Here is a 26256-nt window from a genome sequence, read left to right on the forward strand (position 1 = left end):
TTGCATTGAGAGTAGTGTGCCTTGACATGCTGTATTCACTTTATAAGATGTGCATGCTGTTTTTATTGAGGCAATGCTTTCTTTAAGTATGACAGAGAATAAATAAATTTAAGGTTATTAATGATAAAAACTGAATTCTTTAAATCTTGGGTTGCCAATATATATGTTCCATTTATCTTACTGTTTTTCTCAAATCAGGCTTGTTTTTAATAAAGCATTAAACATTATGAGCTTTAAAGTTAAAATGTAGGTCTCACAAAATAAAATAAAAGTTTACTCATATTTGACTGATTATCTGAATCAATATTTGTTTTCAGATGATGTCAATACAATCAAATAGCTATTAAATCAGATAACACTGATGAAATAATGCAATAAACAATGGTGAGGTCAACTCATAACTATATATTCATGTTTTATATCCTATTTTGTTAAAGGGTGATGTGATTAGGAGGAAAGTGAAATAAGGGTAGTGTGCAGTTATGCAGAATTTTAAATGAAGAATGACTGAAATAAGGATGTATATATATATATATATATATATATATATATATATATATATATATATATATATATATATATATATATATATATAATATTATTATTATTTTTTTTTTTTGACTATTGCTATTGTTTAAACACCATCCAGATTCCAAGTTGTGCACCTCCTGTCCAGTTGGTGGCGGTATTCCTTGTGATGCGCTGTCAGTGCGTGGAAAAAGCCGTCGTCATGTCCTTTTTACTCCATTTTAGTTCTGCTAATGTTTTGGTAGACGTCCGTGTGGTGTGCGCGGAAAAGGCTGGTAAATAAATCATGGGGAGAAAAAAGAAGAAGCAGTTGAAGCCCTGGTGTTGGTATCCTTCTTTAAAAGCGATTGTAGCGTTGTTTAATATTTTTCGAATAGTTTATTAGTAGGGATTGGCCCACTTCCTGTTTTCGAATAGCTAACGTATTGTTTCTGTGATATGAAGGCCGCGTGTCTCAACACACTGAGCTGCCTCTCTGTACGTCATAGAAGCATTCGAAAGTGTGTTCTGTTAGAACGCTCGCGAAGACCAGACCTACTTAATGAATCCGATTTAAGTGAAAATTATTTTATTGTTTCTCTATATATGTGGATTAGCTTCACGCATCCACTAACAAAATAGCATTTAACATTGAAATATCCAGTAAAAAAAAATACTAAAAATAAAGTTTTCACTCAATAATTCACCTCCTTAACAACGGTTTCTTTTTCTTTGCAGAACCAGGATTCCCAATGTCGTTTTTGAATACAGAATAATAATTGTAAAACTACGGGGCGTTGAGAACCACCTAACTAGGGTATAATAGTGCAAGAAATGTGTAAAAACTAGTTTTAAGGTTTACGCATCTTTATGCTGACAGTGTTGTTGATTTCTATCCCTTCTGCTGTTCTTGGTGTTTTGTTATGATTTTTTTCTTGTTTATATGACTTTAACTGCAAACTCAGGTACTGCAACAGGGATTTTGATGATGAGAAGATTCTCATTCAACATCAGAAGGCCAAGCACTTTAAGTGTCATATATGTCACAAGAAGTTATATACTGGTCCTGGTCTTGCGATCCACTGTATGCAGGTATGTAGTTATTTTATGTACTGTGTGTGTGTGTGCACGCACATGCATGCATGTATGTATTTATGTATGTATATATATATATATATATACACACACGCATACTCACTGGCCACTTTATTAGGTACACCTTGCTATTACCGGGTTAGACCCCCTTTTGCCTTCAGAACTGCCTTAATTCTCCATGGCATTGATTCAACCTGGTGTTGGAAACATTCCTCAGAGATTTTGGTCCATATTGACATGACAGCATCATGCAGTTGCCTCAGATTTGTCGGCTGCACATCCATGATGTGAATCTCTCTCTCAAAGCTGCTCTATTGGATTGAGATCTGATGACTGTGGAGGCCATTTGAGTAAAGTGAACTCATTGTCATGTTCAAGAAACCAGTCTGAGATGATCTGAGCTTTGTGACATGGTGCATTATCCTGCTGGAAGTAGCCATCAGAAGATGGGTACACTGTAGTCATGGTCAGCAACAAAACTCAGGAAGGCTGTGGTGTTTAAACGATGCTCAGTTTGGTACTAAGGGCCCAAATTGTGCCAAGAAAATATCCCCCACACCATTACACCACCAGCAGCTTGAACAGTTGAGACAAAGCAGGATAGATATATAATGTATGTATGTGTATATGTTCAAATATGTTTTTGTTTGATTTATTTAAGGTTCACAAAGAAACCATTGATGGTGTTCCTAATGCAATACCGGGAAGGATTGACATAGAGCTGGAGATTTATGGAATGGAGGGTATTCCAGAGAAAGACATGGAGGAGAGGAGACGTGTGCTTGAACAAAAAACACAGGGTAGAACATTTAAATTCTTATTTACTCATCTGGGCTGCGTTTCCCAAAAGCATCGTAAGTTTAAGTATATCGTAGACCCATTCAAACTACGATCAACTTACGATGCTTTTGGGAAATGCAGCCCTGTTCTTTTTTTAGCCCAGGTAAACCCATAGTTACTATATTCTCCTTTTTTTGGAAACAGATAATCAGAAGAAAAAACAGCAAGATGAGTCCGATGAAGATGATGATGAAGAAGAGGCTGGTCCATCTTTCCAGCAGCCAGCAACACCCGTACAGCCTCAGGCAGCCTATGCCCCTATGACCCAGCCAGGAATGACCCCTGTCCCAGCGCCAGGGATGCCACCTGGAAGTTACTCAGGTGTGCTTTCTAATAATACAAAACCACCCCAATTAAGATGCATAGTATATTTATTATGTGTCTCTTAAATGGTTTCTCTTAAAGGAATGCCCCCAATGATGCCTGGGATCCCCCCTATGATGCCAGGGATGCCTCCTGTCATGCCCGGGATGCCTCCAGGGTAAAAGTTAATAGAATTGGAATAGTTTTATCTATTAATGTTTTGTGATTAATCCACGCTTTTTGCATTTAAAAATGTCCTTCCTGTTGTTTTGAACTAATAGCATGATGCAAATGAGAGGAATGATGCCACCTGCCCATGGAATGCCCCCAATGATGCCAGGCATGCCACCAGGTACAGGAACCTTCCTTCTCATTACATGTATATGAGACCCATATTTATTTACTTATCTTTCTTTAATATTGGATCATAATTGTGTCATTGTTTTGCTCAGGAATACCTCCTCCCATGGGACATCACCCTGGCATACCCCACATGGCTCAGGCCCCTCCTTCCAGCACCCGGCCGGCTGTGCCTGCCACAACAGTGCCCATGCCACAGCCAAGTGTCTCCAAGCCACTGTTTCCCAGCGCAGGACAGGTATGAAGCCCCTTGTCTGCACATTGGTATACTTGGTATATTAACTTTTTGCCACTAAGAATTTGCTAGTAAATATCACAGATAACAAAGAAATGGCAAGCATCACATTGAGTTCAATGTTACACTGTGAAATAGAAAGACTGAAATGTATATTTGTTGTTGGATTTACAACTTCATAAAATATATATTTTGAAAGGCAACAGAAGTAAATTTAAATGGTTTATATTTCTTATTACATCATATTCAGGGACTGATTAGACTCTTGCCAAACAGTATTTTTCTTTGTTATAAGATTTTTGTTCTCTAAACTTTAATTATTTGGTTAGGAAGAGAGAGTAGAGAGTAGTGAAGTCCAGTGAAGACCTGAAATCTAAAAAAAAATTGTGTGTAAATGTTTGAATAAGACCGTGTCCTCACACAGATTCAAAATACCTGAATGCATAAGTGCCATTATGTGTATGTTCACCAGAACCCTTGCATAATAAGATCTCTGTTATGAATGTGTAAATTTATGTATTATGAACTCGTCAATAGAGGAGAATATTTACTAAATATCTGCTAAAGCTAAGCTCTACTGACATATTTATCAGCTTTTACTCAGTGTAAAAAGCATACTCACAGTGGTGACATTATAGCAAAGCAAGTTTTGTCTTTTGATGCATAAATGCACATGTGAATGGAAATGTAAGTAGCAGATTGAAAACGTTAGTGTTCAAATAAAAAGAACATTCAGAATCAGAAATTAGATTGATGATAATTAATGCATGTAAAGAAACCCATTGTTGTCACGTCATGCCACTGACAGTGATGCTTTCAGGTTTGCAGATGTGCTCTTAATACAGAGATTTTAAGTTCAAATGATCTGAGAGCTGCTAGTGAAGTGCTGTGTTCTCACCAGAGATTAGCCTTTGGTTTCTCATAAGTGTATTCATTTAAAAAAAATTGAATTTCTGATGCATATATGAAGTGTTACTTTATTTATATTTTAAAAATAAAATTGATTGTTTATGTTGGACCAATGAAAATGTTGGCAGAATAAATCAAAATTGAACTACTATCCTGACTGGACCAGTAGTTCAAAACCTCTGAAGACCTATGAGACCAGTGAAACCAGCTTGTGAAAACTGAATTGTGGGCTGTATTAATGGATGAACTTTTAACACTCGAGGATCCATTAAAAAAAAACCTTTTTTAAACAGTTTTAAACAAACTGAGTGTAAAGTGTGTTGTTGATAGTTTTGGTGGGCAGCAGTCCTGTCCAGGGTCTTTATTATGTGCTCTCTCTTCATACTGCAGATGGGGACTCGAGCTCCAAGCACAAGCTCAGGCTCCTCCAGTCTGGACAGTTTGTCAGCATCCTCTAAACCGCTGTCCCAAGTATGCAGTAGCTTGCTGACTCGGTGAAAGAGCTGCTTCATAAAACTATTGATGGCATGTAACAGCAGACAGACCTCAGACTGCCTCTTAGAATATTTGACTTTTTTCTAGAGGACGTTTGTAATGCTTCAAAAGAGATTGATTTCATTTGAGGCTGAGAAATGACAGACTGCTCCGTTATCTTATTAAAAGTAAACGTCTGTTTCTCTCTCTTCTGGTTTGTAGTAGTGTAAAATCTACCTTCATAATCACGTTGTCTATGTATGTAGACCCCAAAAAAAGTATTTGGACACTTTATCATGATCCACCTAAAGCCTAACAAATCTAGCTTTGTTGGGGATGCACTGATGTTAAAATTATAATTCTGACCAGACTGAACGTTATGGCTGATTCCAAGCTGTAAAAAAAAAAAAAAAAGCTAATAACTGAAATCAATAGTTTGTAATGCTACATGTGAATTTACAGAACTGTATTAGAATGTACTCTATGTAATATAGTGTTATGAAAGTATTAGTGTTTTTAAATGTTGACTTTAAGTATTGGACAGCACTGGTAATAATAAGTATGCATGATTCAATATTTAATATTGGTCAGTAACTGAGTCCTACCGTATATATATATGGTAGTGCATTTCAAATTTTTGCCTGAAAACTTGTCTGTTCTTTATTTGTATATAAAGTAAATAACAAAACATCAATCAAGTGGTACACTGGCCAGATTGAGTTGAATCACTGAGTGTGTCTAATGGGTCTGTCTCTGCAGGTCCAGCAGGCTGGTTCTGGTGTAGCGGTGAGCTCCTCTGCACCACCTTCTGCTGCTCCCAAACCCACATTCCCAGCTTACACCCAGTCCTCCGCCACTGCTGCGGCCAACTCCAGCAGCACTGTGGCCAAACCGGGCACCCCAGTCACAAGTAAGCCTGCCACCCTCACCACCACCAGTGCAACCAGTAAGTTGATCCACCCTGATGAAGATATATCACTGGTAAGTCAACATGTTTCTGTTCTTGGATCTTTACCCTTTGCAAAAATAACTGCTTTCGTTTGATAAAACACCTATTTGATTATTCCAGACTGTCTTGTTCCAAAGCTGTGACTTTTCTTTTGCGGAACATAAATTTGAATAATGCTTTTTTCCATATATTGAAAGTCAGTGCCACTAAAACAACACTAGATCACACTGACGACACAAAATCTTTTGATCCACAGTACAAATAAAGCAAGGAAAAAAAGCCCGTATTTATGTCTTACCAGCTTGTGTGATTTGCGTTGTGTGTTTTACAGGAGGAGTTGCGAGCACAGCTGCCTCACTACCAGTGTAAAGTCCCCAGCGCAGGACAGGCCCATGTGACTTCCCCACCGGTTGCACCGATGGGGGGCGTGTTGCCCCATCAGCAGGGCATTCCTGCACAGCAGCCAGGTGTTAGGCATCCCATGCAAGGTAAGGTGCATTTGAGGGCTTTCAGACTTTTGGAATGCCCCCTGTGTTTCAAATAAGAGAGGAAAAGTCTTATTACGCTACTGTTTACATATTTGGGGGCAGTGAGATTTTTAACAATTTCCTTGCGCAAGGAAGCAATTATATTGATGCAATAACAAAGGTGAGAGTAAATGCACTGACATTAGAAAGGATTTTCATTTCAAATAAATGCTGTTCGATTGAACTTTCTATTCATCAAAGAATCCTGAAAAAAGACTGTTTCCATTCAAACATTAAACAGCACAACTGTTTTCAACATAAATGTTTCTTGAGCAGCAAATCAGAATAGCATAATGATTTCGTAACAGTGTTAATTTTGTTTGCCAAATTATTTTTGTCATAAGTAAGCAATGCTTCAGACTGCTTCAGTGCAGGTTGTAATCAATGAATAGCGCACATTTATGCCTAGCAATTGCTTATGAACTAATATTGATGAATTATGACAATGTTTGCTATATGATGTTTATATGGTAATATTTTAGATGTGAGTGAAAGTGAGTGAAGTGAGTGAAGATGATTGTTAGTTGAATACATGTTTTATTTCCCTCATCTGAACTTGAATGAGCAGCCTACTACTGTACACTCCACTGTGTAAACATTAAAAAAAAGAGTATTTAAAGCTTATTTAATTTAGTTTGAGCTTTAGCTTAGCCTGATGTACTACAATAACCAAAACAGAAATAAAAAAATGTATAATGCATTACAGTTTAACTAAGCCCTTTACATTTAGTCGACTTAAATTGTATTATACCGATCAAAACTACACCAAAGCTAAAACAATTCAGATGGCTAAAATGAGTAAATCTAAATGTCATTTTGCTGTCAAATTGAACACTGTTTCTGAAGGATCATGTGACACTGAAGACTGGATTAATAAAGCTGAAAATTCAGCTCTGCATCACAGAAATAAATTACATTTTAAAATATACTAAAATACACTAATATTTCACAGTATTACTGTTGTTGCTATATTTTTGATCAAATAACGCAGCTTTGATGAGCAGAAGAGACTCCTGTCTTTCAAAGATAATGAAACTGTCTTACCAACCAACTTTTGAACAGTAGTGTATATTAATGAAGAATAGCAGCGTAAGATAAAAACATCAGTTTCAAATGCAGCTAATCTATTTCCTCTCATGTAGGGCCGTATGGTGCTCCGCCGCAGGGGGTGCCTGGGTACGTCCCAGGAGGAATGCCTCCTTATGGGCAAGCCCCACCCATGGTCCCTTCCTACCAGGCCGCTCCCCCCCGGCCCGCCTTAGGCATGAGACCTCCTGTAATGTCTCCTGGAGGCCGATACTGAAGCGTCACCACTGGTCCTCATTAGGTTTGCTGATTCAACCATTTTGCCATCTAGTGGCGTGCTTTACAATCCAGATCAGTAACCGTAAGCCCTCTTGCAATGAGGAGATGGAGTAATCAAACTGTGTAGCGCATGGGACATTTGATTATTATTTAGACCTACCCTTTGTTGCAGATCATACAGTCTGGCTTTTCTCTCATGTTTTGTTTAGGTTTTTAGAAGTGTAGTAAATATGGTTCGTATTAATTTGAAGCGGCTGGAGTTTCGTACAGCACCTTTAACAAGGCAAGTCACTGTAAATATACTATTACTGTACTAAAAGTGTGAAGCCTTCGCAGCACCCATAGGTGCTGTTGGACGTCCCGTCCCCAGCGTTGCTTGGTGAGGGCTTCAGATAGCTGTCACTGTTGGATTGAGTTTTCTGTGTCTGCCTGTCCACATTTACAGTGTCCTCTCTGTAGGGCCAATAAAAAAAGACTCCTGTGAATGCTATCTGTACTGTTCCACTGTTCATTGTAATAAACTATTGAAATCTAACGGCTGTTTTTTTCATTAGCAAGTAAAGGACAACCTCACAAGGTTTGTACTACAAATGCTAGAAATGTTTATTTGTATGAAAGCTGTGTGATTGCAGTGTTTGTGGGTGAGAGGGAAACTGAAGCATTTGCATTTCCTTTCATATTAAAGTTTGGATTTAAAGGGGTCAAATCATGCGGAATCAAGTTTTCCTCCATCTTTTGAGATAAATGAGTCTAGTACCATCATGTCAACTCGATGTTACTGTTACAACGCAAAACATCCTCCTCAGTCCAAAAAGACCGTCATAACATCTCACAACTTCTGATGTCATTGAACAACAGATAAACTAAGAAAATAAGAGTTTGTGCTGCAACCGAAAGTGAGACGATAATAAATGATCATGGAATAAACAAAAAAAAATAACATAGTGGACATGTATAAGACCCCTTTAAATTTTCAGCTGCTTATGCAAGGACATATGGCTGTTAGACGAAAAGAAAAACAACCATTGAGATAGCAGTTTCCTGAAAATCACAGTCTTGAGAGAGTGAAATAACCCTTGGGAACCTGAGAATCCTTTATGTCCAGGCTCGGCTCATTACTTGTGGTTTTCAGGAAGAGGCAGGTAAGAAGGTGACTGTAGTTCACTGTGGTTGTTGTCCTAAACTGAGGATTTCTCTTCTCCTTGTAGCAATGCCATGGGACTGGCTGAGGCAGAGTCTCAGTGTTGCTCTGCACAGGCTGAGGCAAGTCTCATATTTTCTCTCTTTCCTCTCTGTATTCAGGGGGCCTCACAGCCGATTGGCTGTTGGATACAAATGTCCCCAAACTTGGAGCAAGTTTGGTGATGCCCCCCGGGTTTATTAATATCAGGAGAGTTCTCTTAACTAACTCATATTTTTAGCTAACATGTTAAAAATAGATACACATGCTTCAAAAGTTTGAGGTCAGTAAGGTTTGTAATGTTGCACTGAATTGATCAAAAGTGACCGTAAATCAAATTGTTACAAGATTTCTGTATAAAAATGCTTTTTTTTTTTTTTGCCTGTTCAAGGAATCCTGGACAAAAACTTACCATTTTCACAGTTATTAAGCAGCATTACTGTTTTCAATATACATAATAGTAATTGAGCATCAAATCAGAGTATTAGAATGATTTCTGATTGTGTGACAGTGAAGACTGGAGTAGTGATGCTAAACATTCAGCTTTGCATCACAGGAATAAATGACATTTTAACGTGTGCATATAGAAAAGTTGTTTTAAATTGATAATGATAATGATATTTGACAGTATTGCTGTTATTACTGTATTAGGAAGTAAATACAGTCTTAGTGAGTATGAGACGACTTTCAGTATGATTAAAAAAATCTTACCAGCCTCAATCTTTTGAACAGAAGTGTTTATTAAAGTGATCTGTTGAGTTGTTTTCAACCACATTTATGGCATGCTGTTGATTAGCACAGACTAGGATTCTGTCTCCTCTCTCAGTTTGTAAGAAACCCAGGGGAAATGCACATGCAGTAATTACAATGAAAGCAGTTATGCAAATTAGAAAATGACCTTGCTCATAAACGTGCTATAGCACATATGTGTATGTGTGTGTGTGTATATGTATATATATATATTTATTTGTGTGCTAACCAGCTGTATTTGTGCAGTTACACGGAGCTGAGGTTTTAAACTCTCCCACAAGAATCACATTCAAATAGTCATATTTATTTACAAACTGAAAGATGAGATGAAATTGTTTAGTGTGCCTCAGATTCTTTCCATGCGCATTGTTGAAAATCCAGAGTATTAATGTATTAAAGGTCCCGTTCTTCGTGATCCCATGTTTTAAACTTTAGTTAGTGTGTAATGTTGTTGTTAGAGTATAAATAATATCTGTAAAATTCTAAAGCTCAAAGTTCAATGCCAAGCGAGATATTTTATTTCACAGAATTCGCCTAAAAAAAACCGACCCGTTTGAATTACATCCCTCTAGTTCCTGCAGTAATGACGTCACAAAAATAGTTTTTTGACTAACCTCCGCCCACATGAATACACAAAAAGGGGGCGTGGTCTTGTTGTGCTCCGACGGAGAAGAGGAAGAGCAGCGTTTGTGTTTGTCACCAAATCGTCGAAACGCTGTTATTTTCATCTCGGAGTCCAGTCATCTTTGTTTGGGCTTCCCAGGGACGCTGTACTTGGAGATTAATGGTTACAATTTATGTTTAACTCGGTTCCCGAAAATTATAATCCACATGTAAAACTATGTGCAGCACATTTGCGGAGGACAGCTTCCTCAATCTCAATCAGTTTAATGCCGGATTAACACAAAGATTATTCTTGAAAGATGGAGCAGTTCCCTCTTTGTCTGGAGAAGGCGTTGTTAATGGACCACAACCGGTAAGTGTATTTTATTATTTAAGTTGGTGCGTTTAACAGTTTCTGTAACTTATTACACAAAGGGCAATGCTTTATTAACTAGAAGTTAGGGCTGTGCAAAAAAAAAATCAAATGCGATTTTCATGCGCATCTTGTCAGTAAAAACGCACCTGTGATTATAAGTACATCTCCAGCACATGCTCCTGCCCACTTGCCTCTCAAAACTTGTCCAAATTGCATTTCCAGGAGGGCTGCGTGCGCTCCGCTGCTGTCGAATCACAACACAGGAACCGCTGGCACAATCACAACTCGTTACGTATTTCTGAAGGAGGGACTTTATAGAACAAGGAAGTCATCAGCCCGTTTTATGACAGTGAAAACAGCGGTATACAGATAAAATACAGAAAAATACCGGGTTTTTTTCTTTTTTTTTTTTTTATACACGCGAAACATGAACATGTTATATTGCACACTGTAAACACAATCAAAGCTTCAAAAAAGCGCGAAAAACAGGACCTTTAAGATATTATATGTGTGTGTGTATATAGTGTGCTTTTGATACATTATAAAAGCTTCATAAGAAGAAATGACGCAGTAGCACTGGGGAGCAATGTGTGATTTTGTTTAATAAGCTCTTCGACTGGTGTTGGAGAAGGTTTGCATGTTTATTGACGTTAATGGTGTATTTGATGGATTTCTGTTCACAGTTTGGCATGGATATCAATCCATAGAACTGCTCCAAGGTGTAATTTAGCATCTAGCTGACCATATGAATCGGATGGTTTGTGTTTGGTAAAGTACTTTCTGTGAATAGTTTGTGGTTCCGTTTCTTTAATCTGCCCAACTGCTACTATTCATTCACTCTTGATTTTAAATGAAAATGTAATCCAGGACCCCGTTTACAGGTGAGACTGAGCAAGTATAAGTATTCTGGATTTGTAAATCTGTATTTACCTGCTGTTGCTGGGTAGAGATAGGAGGCATTAGTTCTTTGCCTGGGGCCCCTTTCACTAAGGAGGTTCAACCAACTCTGAGTTTAAACTTGAACTCTGAGTTGACTTACCCTGAGATGGGAAACTCTTGAGTTTTTGGTTACAGAACAGCTAAAATGAGTTGGTTTAATCAAATCTACATTGACTGACTCTGAGTTAAGCGTGTGCACCACATCTATAAAAAGCCATTATCAATGGAGCGCTGATATTACGATTCACCATGGCAACAGCTCCCACCAAAAAGCCGTCTGCATACTTCAGACTTGATACAAATGTAATTCTTATCAATGTTATTATATCAAAGGTGAAAACTGGCAGAACGTTAGATTAATGAACTAATAACTAATCATTTTACGGTATCTCATGGGCAAAAAAAATTAATAAAATAATATTATTAATAATATTTTAAGTGCATTTTACACTTAGGGGAATTAACATACTTCGCGATAGATCCTTTTTACGGTAGGCTAAGTGCAAGTAGCTCTAGATGCTATTTACAGAAAAAAATGTACAGTGAAAATTGTGATATATTCTATTTACCATGTAAAAGTAGCAGTTCTTTGCAACAGGCTAAGTGTAAATAATAATTAGATGCTAGTTATCCTTTATACTGGCAGATACATACTAGGCCCATTTGCACCTCACTATAGTTATACATTAACAAGATGCAATAATAACAGATTGTAAATTATTATATTTATTACAATTATAAATAGTTGCATAATTATTAAACACTCGTTAGGCACTTCCACTTTTAGAACATTTTGTTAATTTTTATTGAAAATAAATTCTAATGTGACGTGATGGAAAAAGTGAGAAGAACGAGGTCGGCAAAAGCCGGACTCTAACCCAATCAATCACGTTACAAGCTAGTTTTGGGGGGACACTTAGTAAGAAGATAATTTTTCCAGCGTGCATCAATGAAGTGTTTAAAAAGGGTGAGGAGACCAAAAGAAACTCTGGGTTTATGGAAGAAAAAGTGCTCCTGACCAGGTTTATAGAGTAAGTTACTATGGTAACTGACTCCGAGTATAAGTTAGCTCTCTTTCAGAAATGGGCTTGACTTACCCGCTTTCTCGAGTTTGAAAAACCTCCCATTCTGAAACGGAAAACCTAGTTTCCCTCATTTCAGGGTTAACATACTCAGAGTTTTCACTTAACCTCCTTTGTGAAACAGGCCCCTGGTAAGTTACGGCTTGTATGTGAATCAGTAGTCCCTGTTCTCTTTGAGTTGGTTCAGAATTTGAAGTGACCGAAGATCTGTCTATTGTTTTAAGTGTTTTTTTTTCATTGCAGTATAGTGCAGCACTAAGTTACCTTTCCTTTTTGACCTGTTTAAAAATAATAAAAGCGGAGATAAATCCAAATGACCCCTGTATTCTTTGTATATATTGTATATTTGGTGATAAATCACACACACACACAAATTCGGAAACATTTATGCTGAACGTCATTATCTTCTTTAAATTCAACCAGATATTTGAAATGAGAATTAAGCCTGGAGACTGAACAGGTCACTCCAGTACATTCTTTGACTGATCCCTGAACCAAGCAGTTGTAGATTTGGATGTGTACTTTGGGATGACTGAACCTGCAGGAAAGTCCATTGATCATCAGCTTCAGTCTTTGCACCAAAGGCATCACAATACTTGTAAAATTGGCCTGATACTTCAAAGAATCCATGATATCCTTCATACAGTCATGATTTCCACTTCCCTCTACAGTATTCTGCATGATGTCTCAACATGAAGGCCATGTTTGTCTAGTGTTCTTCTTACACTGCATTGAAATGGTTTTCCTCCTTTCATCGGGTCATCTTGCAAGTCTTTAGCTGTATATTGGAGGTTTTTCTCAGTTGCTTTGATTAAACATTTTATGATATTGTGCTTTCTCTTCAACACCCTCAAAGGTTTTCTGGTAAAACACACTTTAAGCTAAGGAATAAGGCTGAGAGCTGTGTCTCTAGGAACTTTTAATGTCTTGGAAATCTTCATATAGCCTTTAGCCTTTCTAAAGTAATACAATATTTATTCTCTTTAGCTTTTGTGAGATCTCTGTTGACATTTTTGCTACTCAACTTCAACACATGCATAGGCTAACTGTATGTATATGTAACAGCTCAAGCTAATTCTGTTTTTAATAGAGTTTCTAAAGAATTGTGTTTTGAGACCGTTTTATTCCCCACCATGCAAATAAGTGATTTAAAAACAGCAATGTTGATTAGGGGTTGAATAATTATGACATAGCAGTATTATAAAAAAATCTTATAACTCAAAAATATGACATTATATATTGACAATATCACTTTTAATATGCCAGTGAACTGTTATAGATGCAATTTTTATTTTATCCTGGATCTTCAGAAAAGCTTGTATTTGTAAAGTACTACAGTCTCTGAGGGGTTGAATAATTTTGATTGCAACTGTAACGTTATATATATATAGAGAGAGAGACTTTCTATTTTATTACTAAGCGCTAGACACAAAAACGGACATGTCTGCTGAACTTCCTGTGGATTGGGTGGAGGTCTGTGTGGAGATGAAAAGGCTTATGATGGAAAGTGCAGCACAAGCAACGATTTGAGGAGAGATGTGGCCATGTCTTGGCTATTTAAAAATAAGCGCACCATGAGAGCCTGCTTATTCCTCTGGGTTTTATTGGAGCAGACTTTAGGTAAGTCACACTGAAGTGGACGCTGTGGGAATGTTTTGTGTTTATGCTGTATTAATATCAGATCAATTTACTAAGGGGGGAAAAAATAAGCCAGAATCTGAACAATCCAAGTCATTGTCTCTGGTGTCTCAATTCAATTTTATTTGAACAGACCTGAAGAATTCATAGCTAAATAAACGACGTCATTTTTATTTATAGGCTAGTTCTTTATACAATACAGTTGGTCAAAGCAGCGTTTACAGTGTTAGATAGGAGAAAAGTAGGCCTACAATAAGATTAAATACTTAATAGCATGTGACCATTTCAAGTTATTCTCATGACACGTGTTAACAAAATGCCATTTCAGTCCATCAGTGAACCCATGTATTTTCCCTGTATTGAACTGAATAATAAAGACATTATATAAGGCCAACAATGCACAAATTAAGGAAAACCAGTTCAACATATTTCATGCGACGATACGTGATCTCTTTATTTTATTCTTAACGACAGCGTCTGAAGCTGTTCATAACGCCCGAAGGCTGGAGGGTGAACCGCTGGACATGGATTGTGTCGCAGAAGCCAGTGAACCTCTGAGGCGAAGGATCGCTCCTTCAGAAAGTGTGCTCAACTACTCTGAAGATGAAGAAGTCGTGAGAGCTGAGGCTGAGGGACGAATCAATATCCCCGGACAGCTGAATTTACGCACAGTTACTCTGACTCTTTCACATTTAAGAGCCACAGACACGGGGCTTTATGTCTGCGATTTCTCGGGAGATCCATCAAATCCGCTCTCGGTGAACACAACTCTCTTTCTGCTGGTGAAAGCGGCAGGTTGGTCAATGCGTTGATACAGTAGGGGTACATTCAGATAACAGTAAAATAAATGCAGTGTCACAATGTATACACCTTCTAGATCTTCAGTTATGTCTGATTCACCACACTCTGACTGTGAGGCGGAGGCAGAATAGATGGTGTAGTAAATAGCCTACACTTTCAGTGATATTATCGATATCACGTTGACACCATCAGGTGAAACAACATTCAAAGGAATAGTTCAGCCAAAAATGAAAACCGTCATCATTTACTCGCCCTCATGTCATTCCGAATCTGTGTGAGTTTCTTTCTCACGTTGAACACAACAAAAGATATTTTGAAGACCCAAACAGTTGTTGGTCCCCATTGACTGAACAAATAAAATAAACTACTATTGGAGGTCAATGGGTATTACCTGCATTTTCAAAATATCTTCTTTTATATTCAATGTAAGGAAGAATCTCACACAGGTTTGGAACAAAATGAGAATGAGTAAATGATGACAACATGCCTTCTTATGACCCCTTATATATTTTTGGCAGTAGCAATGGAACAATAAGCCCACATCTGACCTGATGTTCTGTTTGTTTCAGGTGAGTTGTGTTCCTGTAGGAGGTATTCTCTGCTCATCTATTCCATCACCGTAGGAGTGAGTCTGCTCCTACTCTCGGCCATCGCTCTCTTTGTGACACATTATGTAAGGTTCCCCAACAACACAGCTGAATACTTCATTTAACATGCAAGCAATGCTGTGTCATTCCTAATGTGAAAATACTCATCCGCAGAAAAAGCCATATGCTGAGCCAGAGAGTCACACCACAGCTCCAATTTACGAAGACATGTCAAGTGTGAAAGGAAAAAGAAGCAGAGCAAACAGTCACTGGATCTGTCCACCAGCCCCAGAAACATCAGCCATGCTGGAGGACCTCTACAGATCCCCCAAACGGACAAATGTGGAACAGCATCAGGAAAAAGAGTCATAAAAATCAGCTTAACTGTGAAATATGTTACTGAAATATATACATTTCCACGGGCATGATAAAATCTATAACATATATATATATATTCATTTGATCTTTCCTTTTCCCTTTTTTGGATAAATGGCAAATATATTTAAAAAAATAAATGTTCTGTTGCCTCAGTTAATAAATGCCATAATAAATAACATAATTGCTATAATTATAACAATAAATAGTTGTTGTTCTTCCTTAAAACTGCATTTTCCAATCTTTCTTTAACCCTTTTGTTTTAGAAGAATAATTTTAGATAAAGCAGGGTGAATACAAGCTGATAATTTGTCATGGGCAATTTCTTATTTTTATTTTTTTTCATGTGATCCAAATTGCTGCATATCATCTCACACTATTTTTCATTCTATCAGAAAAAACAATGTCAGGTTATTAAGACTCCCACCTGTCTTCATCCTCTAGCGATAGCCCATAACACTGCAGGTTACTGATGTCTACTACTAAGAAATGACCAAACCAAATTCATTACAGCCAAGAACAAAAATGCAATTTATTAATTGTCTGAAAGAAGCTCCATAGTTCAAAACATTTTTTTCGGTGCATGTCAACAATCACATTCTATGAGGAGAAAAAGAGAGAGAAAACCAAAACATTAAAAGCCACTGACTTCTTAAAATCTCAGTACAGACATATTCCTTAACATTTAAAATCAAAAGACGAAAGTATCAACCCAGTATCTCCATCCATACTCATCCCAGTAACACACACGCAGTCTCACACACACACACACACACACACACACACACATGCACGCAGAACACAGACAACCTTGAAAGTCATGGGCTACAAAAAAACCCCACAGTGCTTCAGAATGAGACGTTCATTGGTTTAGGAATACACAGCATGGCGATGTACTATATGTAAGAAACATGAAACATAAAAAATGGGAAATAAAATGGGGTTGGTGGGGGAGGGAGACAAGAGCAAATGAGCACAATAAAAGACAGAAAGAACCCCTCTAATCCCAATGAGAGATGAGTCACAGGGGCTTTAAGAAGCCCACCCCCTTGTGCATAGATCATGATCCGTATAAACCAGACTTTTTTCTCTTTAAAATTGATCAATTTGATATAGAACCCCTGCCCCCCCCCACTCCTCTTTTCAATTTCTCATTATGTAATACCCGCCACAAGAGACAAAATGACAGAGGAAAGAAATAGTAATGCACAATGGTCCTGATTTCAACAGGAAGGGACCTCATGTTAAGAAAATACAATAAAGATTCAAACATACAGCATTTGTATGTTCTTTCACCGTCTTTTGAACAATCAAAATCATTGATCATTTTGTTTAAAATGTAAAGCAATTTCAGTATATAGATTCATATATATAAAGCACTCCATTTTTTTAAGTTCATTAAGAGTTCATTATTTGGTAAATATGTAACTGCTACGGATTTAGAAACAAAGGTATTTTCTTCTTCTGAAATCCATAACCCTTCAGTGCTTATGTTTTTTTTTTTCTTCCGTTATCGTCTTTCTCTAAGAACGAACATTAAATGGCGTGGAGTTGGTACTCTGGAACCCTTGCCTTCCTGAGACATGATCCACTTTTTGTGTGTGCAAGATAGTGAACATTTATGTCTTCTTTTCTCTTTTTTTTTTCAACGAAGGAAATGTTTTTTTTTTTTTTGCTTCGAAAAGAAAAATACAGGCTTTGATAATCTATGAAAGTAAACATAAATAAAAAATAAAACAAAAACATGACAACACTGATCAATCCCAGAGTTCTGCAAGTAGCACGATAATCTTCATTCCGTAAAGTGTTTTTGTTATTCATTTGATGGAAGTATATGTCCTTTAGGATTTTTCTCTTCTCATGACAATCCCATCGCAAAATTTCTTTTCCTTGAACTTCAGAAAAACATGTAATGTGTGTAAACTGTTGGTGGCCTTGCACAAAGAAGATAGTGAACAAAAACTAGAACAGGTATGAACATTAAAAAAACAAAAAAACAAAACAAAAGGTAGGCACCTCTGAAATGAGTCTTGTAAGAAACTCTTCTCCAGATGTCTATCCGGCTCAACGTGGTGTAACGCGGGGAGTTACAAGTTCCTCTACATCGATCTATGGCCACAGTTCTTCGAGAGAGAAAAAAAATCCCCACATCTTATATATACTTTTTTTTTTCTTTCATTGTATTTTGCATTTTTTTTTTTTTGTATATAAAAAACAAAATGGTGCAATACTCAACATAATCTATTTCTTTATCATGGATTATTCCACAATAAAAGCCACTATAAGGTAGATAATCGTATTATAGATTTAAAAAAAAAAAACACACTTGTTATTTTTCTCAATAAGTCCTTGAGTAAACATTAACACATGAATTGTCACCTTGTCCCCTTAGTACTTTAATATCATGTTGTACGATTAGCTGAATGAGGGGAAGCAGACACTCAGTGCAACTCTAATAACAAAGCTAATAACAAATACTATAACAATACACATACGAATATATTTTGACTAGCCAAAAAAAAAAAAAAAGAACAAAAAAAACCTCTAAGATGCTTAAAATGAAACAAAGGCGCAGACAAACCCACAGTAATCACTAGCATACACTGGTTTGAACCCACTCACACAGGCAAATGAACGCATTCATCCGTCATACAGTACACGCAATCTTGTGCAAACACTCACAACCGATGTCACTTTGCATTTTTTTTTTTAACTACTTTTTTTTTTTTTTGTTCAGTTTGAACTGATGTTATCAAAAAGCTTGGAAGTGTATGAATGACAAAATTACAAAAAATAAAATAAAAAAAATAATTCACATTACATTATTGGCGCTTATTATGATTCAAGTATTTGTGTTTTTTAATTTGTATAATTTTGATATGTTTATGCTTTTTATCATCTAGGTTAATTTATGGAGAGACGGAAACAGGGGGTTACTCGGGCCTGAAAACCAAAGTAAAGGTAAATAAACAAAAAAAGATAACCAGTTATATACATACACAGGATTTCAGATGTACATGTATATAAACCAGCATGTGCATATTCTAGCCAGGACCCTAAGAATGAGGATTTGTGTTTCTTAGAGCTCATCTCCACCCAGGCCCTGTGATTTTTATCTAAACATAGTTGCATCTGAGCCGTGGAGCTAGAGTACATTAGTCCTATCAATAAGACCCAGTTTAAGCCCACAGTGGAGGACACAGTGGGCACTCGTTGGCTAGCTAGCTTGTCTGCCAGGCAATCCTCTGGATTTTAAACACGTTTTGGACGTTTGTTTTTCGTGGTCTTGAAAACAGCTTAGAGAAAGGCAGTTAAAAATATATATATATTCAAAAACAGGCAATCGTGATTGTTGCTAGTGTCACTCGAGTGTGGGGGGAAAAAGGGGAAAATAATTCTTCCAGAAAGGTATTTCCCCCTTTTAAGACTTGATATCAGCTGGCATGTGCCCCAGGCATCCTGATACAATAGGTCCACATGGACCTGGACCTGTTTAAAATAAAATAAAATAAAAAATAATCTGCACCGTTCCCCTAATATCGGGTCAGGACAGAATTTAATACCATCAATACAGCAACCCCAGAGTCATCTGTCCGCCACTTCAGGGCGTCAAAGGCTTGCAGAGAGAAGCACTTCAGTCAAGAGTGTACAGAATTAAAGTTTCCTTTTTCAACAATGTTAATAACAATAATCAGACAAAAACCTTTTTTGGTTTAAAAAAAGAAAGAAAAGATGTACCCAAATGTGAACCATCTACAGTGCACCTAAACATTCTGGATTCCCCGTTTAATTGTCAGCAGTCCTCCCAGACGTATATATTTGAGACCCGGGACAGGGTGCTACCCGTCTGTCTTGGTGCCAACCTGCATTCTACCTCTCCATCTCCAAGTGCTCCTTACACAACCAAACACCAAAACAAATTTCAAGAAAGTAGTAGTTCCACTCTGATAGACTTGTATCTAGGTTAGGTCTACGATCGAGAATAGGAACATTAGAAAAAAAAACAAAAAAAACTGAGGGACTTTGTGCCAATCCTTCTCCGAGTCCACTCGCCCACCCATTTAGCATCTTTAAAGCCACATCGGATAATGCAATCGCGCCCTCCTCGTAACGATAAAACAGTTTGGGGTTCTCTGAGGCTGCCCTGAGACTGCATGTACATAATGTAAGAGATCATTCAGAGAGTAAACAGTGAGGGCCTGGTCATCGGGCCGGTTTCTTACTTTAGGCCACACTGTAAGGAAGCTGCCTTCTCACAATCACCTGGTGAGCTGAAGAGTGGGCTTGGAGAGAACTACAGATTGAAGGCCGTGAACTGCACCTCTCAGTCGGTCTTTGCATAGAAGTGGAGAACCGAGTCTCCGTTATCATTTGCTTTTATTACTGTGAGAAGAGGCGACCAGGTAAAGTAGTGTACTCTGCCTGCCCTTTGTCATAAGCACCAGTGTGAGTGTGTGGCCTGGCAGGGCTGTGACACCAGAGCGGAGGAACGTGCAGAGGAGAGGCAGAAGACAAACTGAGCACCATCGACCTACTCTTCCTTTTGCCACTACGTGCGCTCCGTCCTCAAAACAACCCTTTTCCGTCACTACGAGTGATTCTGGATCAATCGGCGCCGCCGTTTACGCTGAGGTGTGCCTCTTAATCAGAGTGTTTCTGCATATGCGCAGCAAGAGGGGCTGGTGAGAGCAGCTACCATAGAGACCACTGCATTGACACACACATAAACCGAAATAGCGCAAATTAACCATATAACATCAACAACAGCAACGACGATAACAACAGCAATGTTGACCAAAAAAAAAAAACAACAACACTGGCAATTCCAGAAGGGAAAACCCCAATCGATCGTAAAAAGTACATAAAACGAACCTGTCCACTTCCAGCTAAAGTGATCTTTGCATGAGAGGGAGAAAGAGAGTCTATGAGAGTGAAGTTGAGACGAGGTCGAGTGCTGGCGCAGTAGTAGTACGTACTGATTGGCCAGGTCTGAAGGAGCCACTGCTCCGGCCCCAGGCGGGTCTGTTCTGGCATCTGGTGCGCCGGCCTGGCACAGCGGGTCAAAAGTCAGAGTGTGGGCACCTGAGGCGCCACAGCAGATAGGCACTCAATGGCCACACTTATCATACAGGTACACGGGGCCGCCAGGGCAAGGGGCCCCGCAGAATCCATTAGAAACATTACAACACGTCTAGCATCTCCAGACAAAAGGCTAATGATTTTGGAGTACTGTAACAGTGATATTTACTTTGATATATATCATCTTAAAGAAAAAACAAAAAACACGTGAATGCTTCAGTCTTGTTGTGGTGTTTTTTTTCTCCTCATCAGACATCCTTTCAATTTGCTACCATTTTTTAAATGTCTGACTAGAAAGTTGAAAAGACTGTGGAAAGACGAAGACGAAGAAGATAAGAAACGGCAAAATCCGTTTAGCGTAAGTTCGGTAGATTGCTTTTCATCGTTGCTTTTTGTCAGTTTCACGTCCATGTGTAATTTGTTGGCATTAAAGCGCATTGGCTCTTGCTAAGTGCTATGTAGAAACCACGCCATCTTTGTTCCATACTTTTGTACCAAATACAACAACAATGAAAAAAAATGCACTTCTTCTACTGGTTACAAGAAACACCTCTTATTTGGTTTGAAGCCCCTGTTGCCCCTGTAGTCACACTTGTCCTTGAGTGTGTAGAGGAAGTGCTTGTGAATGTTTCATCACCATGGGCTTACACACTGAGAGAGTACTCTTCTGTTCAGTCCCACGCTTGGTGGACACGGCAGGAGACAAGTCTTTGACGCCCCCCCATGTCCCCATGCGAGCTCCTACCATTTCACAAGCACTGCGTAAAGATGGACAGAAGAGTCTGTGGCATATATTGTACTTCAGACGAACAACAATGAGGGCTTATGTTTTAGTTTTAGTTTTTTTTGAGGGAGAGACCGAGGTCGTTTAGGAAAATGAAAGAGAAAAAGTAGTCCATCTGAAAAAGTCTTTCCTGTACATTTTTCGTAAGCAGTGGTTAATATATTCCTCAGCTGTCCATGTGTCCTCTCAGCTTAAGAATAAATGCCTCAAATGTGCAGAGGCATCAAATACCTGTTCATCCTTTCGAGAGTTACGAGGACAGGTGGCAACCGAGGGAAACAAGGAAGGACGAATGCGCGTACTGCTGCGGCTGAGATCGACAGTCCTGGCTCAGAAATGAGAAAATGTGCAATTCTCAAGATGAGTTTCTTCAGACCTCAAATGGAGTGGGACTGATCAGCAGTTAAGGCTAAAGTTTAGTGCTGTTAATTAATCCAAACGATCCAAAGGACAACTGAGAAAAGCCATGGATCCAGTCTAAAAGACAGGGAGTAGGGAAGTCGGTTTGGAATGACGCACGTTTCTTCGGGGATAGGACGATATGCTGTGATTGGGCTGACAGGATGTGCTCGTGCCAGAGGAATTTAAAAAAAATGGCAGCATGTCTTGTCGGTTTGTTGTAAAATACACTTTTACACCGTTTTCAGTTATTAGAGAAAAAGTCTTGGTAAAGGTTCACTTCTCTTTTAGTCCCAGTTCTTCATAAGAAGTCTATAGAATACTGTAACCCAAGCCTAATGATCAAAATAACACAGAGACGCAAAACAAAACAAAAAAGTAGAGGAAGAAGGTCAGCAGCCTTTATGCAAGTGTGGCCTCAGCCTCCTGTCTCTTGGTTTTTCACAGTTCCACTGACGTTGATTATCGCCAATTGATTTGCTTGGTTTTTGCTCATTCAGTTTCATATTTTGCTGCGGTTCGGGGGTTCGAGCACTTGGCGCTCTCACATGGACTCTCCGCTCAGCAGGTCTCCAGGAAGCAGCGTATTGATTGGGGTGGGGCTGCCCACCACTCGGCCGTCCTCAGCACTGGGCGGCCCCCACAGGCTGGAGTACTGCGGTACACCCCCCCACAGCAGCTCGTTGCTCGCCTTCCCGCCGGACCCCGTCCCGCCCACTCCTCCTCCTCCCAGACCGCTGCTGTTCCAGTGGCCGATGGGGTGTGTGGCCACCGTCCCTCCGCCCCCCAGCCGTGTTTGATTGGTGCCGGGGTTGGCCTGCCAGCTGGTCGTGGGCGTGAGGGACTGACCCTGTGCAAAGAAGCGGTTTACCTCCTCTTCTCCAGCAAACTCTGCCAGTATAGTGGTGTTTCCCAGAACACACCTGGAAAGCAGGTATTCAGAGACAGAGAACTGTGATGATATAGCTGAGGTTGGTTCTTTAAAAAGAAGGCATCGGTGAAACATTTACGTACATGTGTAGGGACTTTTGGGCTTTGGCAGCCTCCTCTTTAGAACTGTAGCGCACCACTGCATTGCCCTGCGTCAGGTTGAGATGGAATGTGATGAGCGGGCCGTGTTGCATGCACAGTGTCCGCAGTGTTGAACCATCAATCTAAACGTCACAGAAAACAAAGAGGGTCATATAACACTGCACATGATTAACCAAGAAATTCAGTCAATGAACATAACAGTAGCACAATGATACCTGTGGTGTAAGGTTTCTCAGAACCAACCAGCTAGTGCTCCTGCTGGAGCTGTCTGTACTCCACGTGGTACCTACTTAGAGAGATAAAGAATTCTTTAATGCTTCGATTAACTTTTATAACACAGTCCACTATTACAACACAGTCTACGCATTAAAGTACCATGTACACTGTTGTTTAAAAAAGAAAATAATACTTTTGTTCAGCAAGATTGCATGAAACTGATTAAAAGTGACAATAAAGACATTTGTAATGATGCAAAATATTAAAATTTAGTATAAGCATTAAAGTACATTGAGGAAAAAAAAAGAAATTAATAGTTTTATTGGTAACATTATATTTTAAGATGTCCTTGTTACACATTACATGTACTTACTATTATAATAACACTAAATCCAGCATAATTACATGCACTTGCCTGAGTCAAATCCTAATCATAAGCATAGAGTAAGTTAATTTAGTTAATTAACATTCCTCAGTACTTAAATGTATAGTTACACTGTAACAAGGAAACCTTAAAATAAAGTATAACCCTTTTATTCAGGAAGACTGCATGATATTGATTAAAAGTGACAGTAAATACATTTATAATGTCTTAATGAGCATGAGAGACTCAAAAACATTGTTTCTTATGTGGAAGGTCACCTCTTTAAACATTTCTTTTTATTAAAATGCCCTCTATTTATTTAGACGAAATAGCATTGCCATCAATATCAACCTAAACCTGAACAGCTTATCAGTATTGACCAGAATTTTACTTCTGGTTCATCCGTTTATAGATCCTTCACTAAGATTGTATAAAAAAAAAAACATTATATTTCAACATCACATTTTTATAAAAATAAAAATCTGGGAAACAACTGCGCTACAGTTAAATGTCATGAAAGTGTTATCAAGCAACAGCATGGGTATGTCGAATAACACACAACATATGCGAGACCACAAAACAGCTCGCTCGCTATGCTACCAAAGCCCAATCCTTACCTCACCTGACCCCCACATTTTGACTAGCGTTTACACCCACATCAAAGACTCAACTGACAATTCAACTGCCGTTTCGAAACACCCACACCTGTACCTAAGAATAGCAACACAAACACACACATCCGCCTGGGATTAAACTGCACCTTTTACACACACAAACCTGCAGAGTAGGAGCTGCTCCAGCCAGCTACCAGGCCCAGGGTGTTTCCGCCCCACGTGGAAGAGGGCTTGGTGTTGGTCAGGCCTGGAGGTGGCCGTGTGGGAGCCGTCGTGTTTCGGGGTCCTTGTGGGACTTTCCAAAGCTCGTGAGAGAGAGAAGCCTGGGTGTGCGAGATGGGCCCCGAAGACCAAGTGGACTTCATGTCAGACAGCTTTCCTGTAGATCAGAGATATAAATGTGTGAAAAAGGGCAGAGGAGGAAACACTAAAAGAATATGCCAACTGACATCTTTTCTCCTCTTTCTAATTCTGTGCGCACCAGAATTAGACAAACGAGTGGTGAAGGGTGTTCTCACTGCAGTCACAAACAGGAAAGAGAGGGTCTAGGGCCATGTCTTACACTGTAAGAGTTTATGTCTCACAAATAAAAGAAAGCCTTCTCACCACTTCCACCTCACAAAAGTCACAGATAGGCGGTGACCATGCTGCACAAAGGGACAGTGTGTGACTAACACCACTGAGGGGATGTACAGATGAACGTAGGTGGGACAGAGCTCTCTACGGTGGACAGGTACACCTGGTATTAACATGTGTTTTTTGTTGATCTGAATAGCAAATGGAACAACGCTAAGTACAAGTGTAAACGGGGTGTAAAACGGTTTGTGCTTGTCCACTTTCCACCACATCCAGTGTTGGTCGAAAACTTCGCATTTGATCGGATTGCTGTTGTAGTGTAGACGCGCATGTGGTCGAATGCGTTTCGAGCAGCTGCTAAAGACCGCCTACTAGCCAAACACAATCATTGTGGGACGTGTTGCTGGGAGGCGCGCTTGTCAAATGAGATTTAAACGCTGGGTTGAACTATGACGTTTATTTCGAAGCACTAGAGATACACAATGGATCCTCGTGGTTGGACATCCAGTGAGACCAGGTGCCTCAGCTCAGTCTGGGCTGAAGAGGTGGTACAAAGAAAATTTGGCGACTCGTATCGTAACCATGCAGTTTTTGAGATGATTACAAAAAAAAAAGTCAGGTCAGAAAGCAGTTACAACTGATCATGGTAGCGGTGTCAGTGAAAAATAAAGTACTTAAAGCACGCTTACAGGAGGGCAAAAGACATCAAAGGAAATTAACGATGAGATGTTGATCAGGATGCAGGAGAGACAGCATGCCCTCAAGGAAAAACTTTTTGGGATGATGATGCAGTCCATCACATCACTGGTCTCAGCACCTTATCCCTGGTACCCATCCCACCCTAGCACATCATTTCACCACCCAGCATTTACAAGAGAACCGGCTCACACCACTTCAGACATGCCACGCTGCAGCACAGCTGTTTTCGGATCTCCTCAACCGGACAACAGATAAAACCAAGAAGAAAAGAAAAGCACTACTTAATAAGACACAAAATATTTTTGTTTTGCTAAACGTGTGCAGTGATAAATATAGGCTGATTTTTTTATTTTTAAATGTTAACTTTATTTTAAATTTTTTCTATACATATTTGTGATTTATTTGTTTGCTTACATTGTGCACTGATACAGATATGTTGATTTTCATATCTTAACTTCTAAATTCTTAATATGTCGATATTATATATATATATATATATATATATATATATATATATATATATATATATATATATATATAAACTATCTTAAAAGTAATAATCAGTTAAAAGGGATCTGTTAAAAGTCACCTGCCTGTAGCTTTCTAGTAACCCTTCAGACCTAGTTAGCTTGTTCAGGTGTGTTTGATTAGGGTTGAG

At 38.8% G+C, this 26256-nt stretch overlaps 3 protein-coding genes across 8 annotated transcripts in view; 2 read left to right on the forward strand and 1 right to left on the reverse strand.

The window, feature by feature from the left end:
- Nucleotides 1–703: 703 nt before the first annotated feature.
- On the forward strand, nt 704–8039 carry znf207a (zinc finger protein 207, a). 3 transcript variants are annotated; one of them, XM_059557073.1, is made up of 12 exons: nt 704–855; nt 1473–1599; nt 2264–2402; nt 2587–2763; nt 2848–2923; nt 3027–3097; nt 3198–3343; nt 4640–4720; nt 5483–5704; nt 6004–6160; nt 7342–7526; nt 7714–8039. In XM_059557073.1, the coding sequence occupies exons 1-11, from the start codon at nt 815–817 to the stop codon at nt 7500–7502; spliced, it is 1398 nt and encodes a 465-aa protein (XP_059413056.1). In that variant the 5' UTR covers nt 704–814; the 3' UTR covers nt 7503–7526; nt 7714–8039. The 3 variants fall into 3 exon arrangements, with proteins under 3 accessions (XP_059413056.1, XP_059413055.1, XP_059413057.1); XM_059557072.1 differs by having other exon boundaries at nt 7342–8039; XM_059557074.1 differs by lacking the exon at nt 4640–4720 and having other exon boundaries at nt 7342–8039.
- A 5927-nt stretch (nt 8040–13966) lies between these two features.
- Nucleotides 13967–16063, forward strand: LOC132119642 (uncharacterized). Its single transcript, XM_059529827.1, has 4 exons — nt 13967–14054; nt 14547–14867; nt 15443–15546; nt 15635–16063. Exons 1-4 carry the CDS (start codon nt 13979–13981, stop codon nt 15830–15832), a joined length of 699 nt encoding a protein of 232 aa, XP_059385810.1. The 5' UTR covers nt 13967–13978; the 3' UTR covers nt 15833–16063.
- A 279-nt stretch (nt 16064–16342) lies between these two features.
- LOC132147446 (trinucleotide repeat-containing gene 6C protein-like) overlaps nt 16343–26256 on the reverse strand; it is a 62915-nt gene continuing 53001 nt past the window's right edge. For 2 of the 4 annotated variants that reach the window (XM_059557078.1, XM_059557075.1), the window contains 4 exons: nt 24487–24702; nt 23345–23415; nt 23112–23251; nt 16343–23020 (listed from right to left, as the gene is read on the reverse strand). In XM_059557078.1, the coding sequence (XP_059413061.1) occupies nt 22642–23020; nt 23112–23251; nt 23345–23415; nt 24487–24702 (806 nt within the window). In that variant the 3' untranslated portion in view covers nt 16343–22641. Of the gene's footprint in view, nt 23021–23111; nt 23252–23344; nt 23419–24486; nt 24703–26256 lie in introns of all 4 variants that reach the window. The other 2 variants (XM_059557077.1, XM_059557079.1) reach the window with 1 other exon arrangement.

This window comes from Carassius carassius, chromosome 1 (assembly GCF_963082965.1).
Source record: "Carassius carassius chromosome 1, fCarCar2.1, whole genome shotgun sequence".
Classification (NCBI taxonomy): Eukaryota; Metazoa; Chordata; class Actinopteri; order Cypriniformes; family Cyprinidae; genus Carassius; species Carassius carassius.

What these genes read in the sequence shown, in the direction of transcription:
- znf207a (XM_059557072.1), top strand. Translation starts at nt 815, where the DNA reads ATGGGGAGAAAAAAGAAGAAGCAGTTGAAGCCCTGGTGTTG. An exon ending in CAGTTGAAGCCCTGGTGTTG is followed by an intron (nt 856 to 1,472) that starts GTATCCTTCTTT and finishes CTGCAAACTCAG; the next exon opens with GTACTGCAACAGGGATTTTG. An exon ending in GCTTGAACAAAAAACACAGG is followed by an intron (nt 2,403 to 2,586) that starts GTAGAACATTTA and finishes TTTTGGAAACAG; the next exon opens with ATAATCAGAAGAAAAAACAG.
- LOC132119642 (XM_059529827.1), top strand. Translation starts at nt 13,979, where the DNA reads ATGTCTTGGCTATTTAAAAATAAGCGCACCATGAGAGCCTGCTTATTC. An exon ending in TCTGCTGGTGAAAGCGGCAG is followed by an intron (nt 14,868 to 15,442) that starts GTTGGTCAATGC and finishes TGTTTGTTTCAG; the next exon opens with GTGAGTTGTGTTCCTGTAGG. An exon ending in CTCTCTTTGTGACACATTAT is followed by an intron (nt 15,547 to 15,634) that starts GTAAGGTTCCCC and finishes ACTCATCCGCAG; the next exon opens with AAAAAGCCATATGCTGAGCC.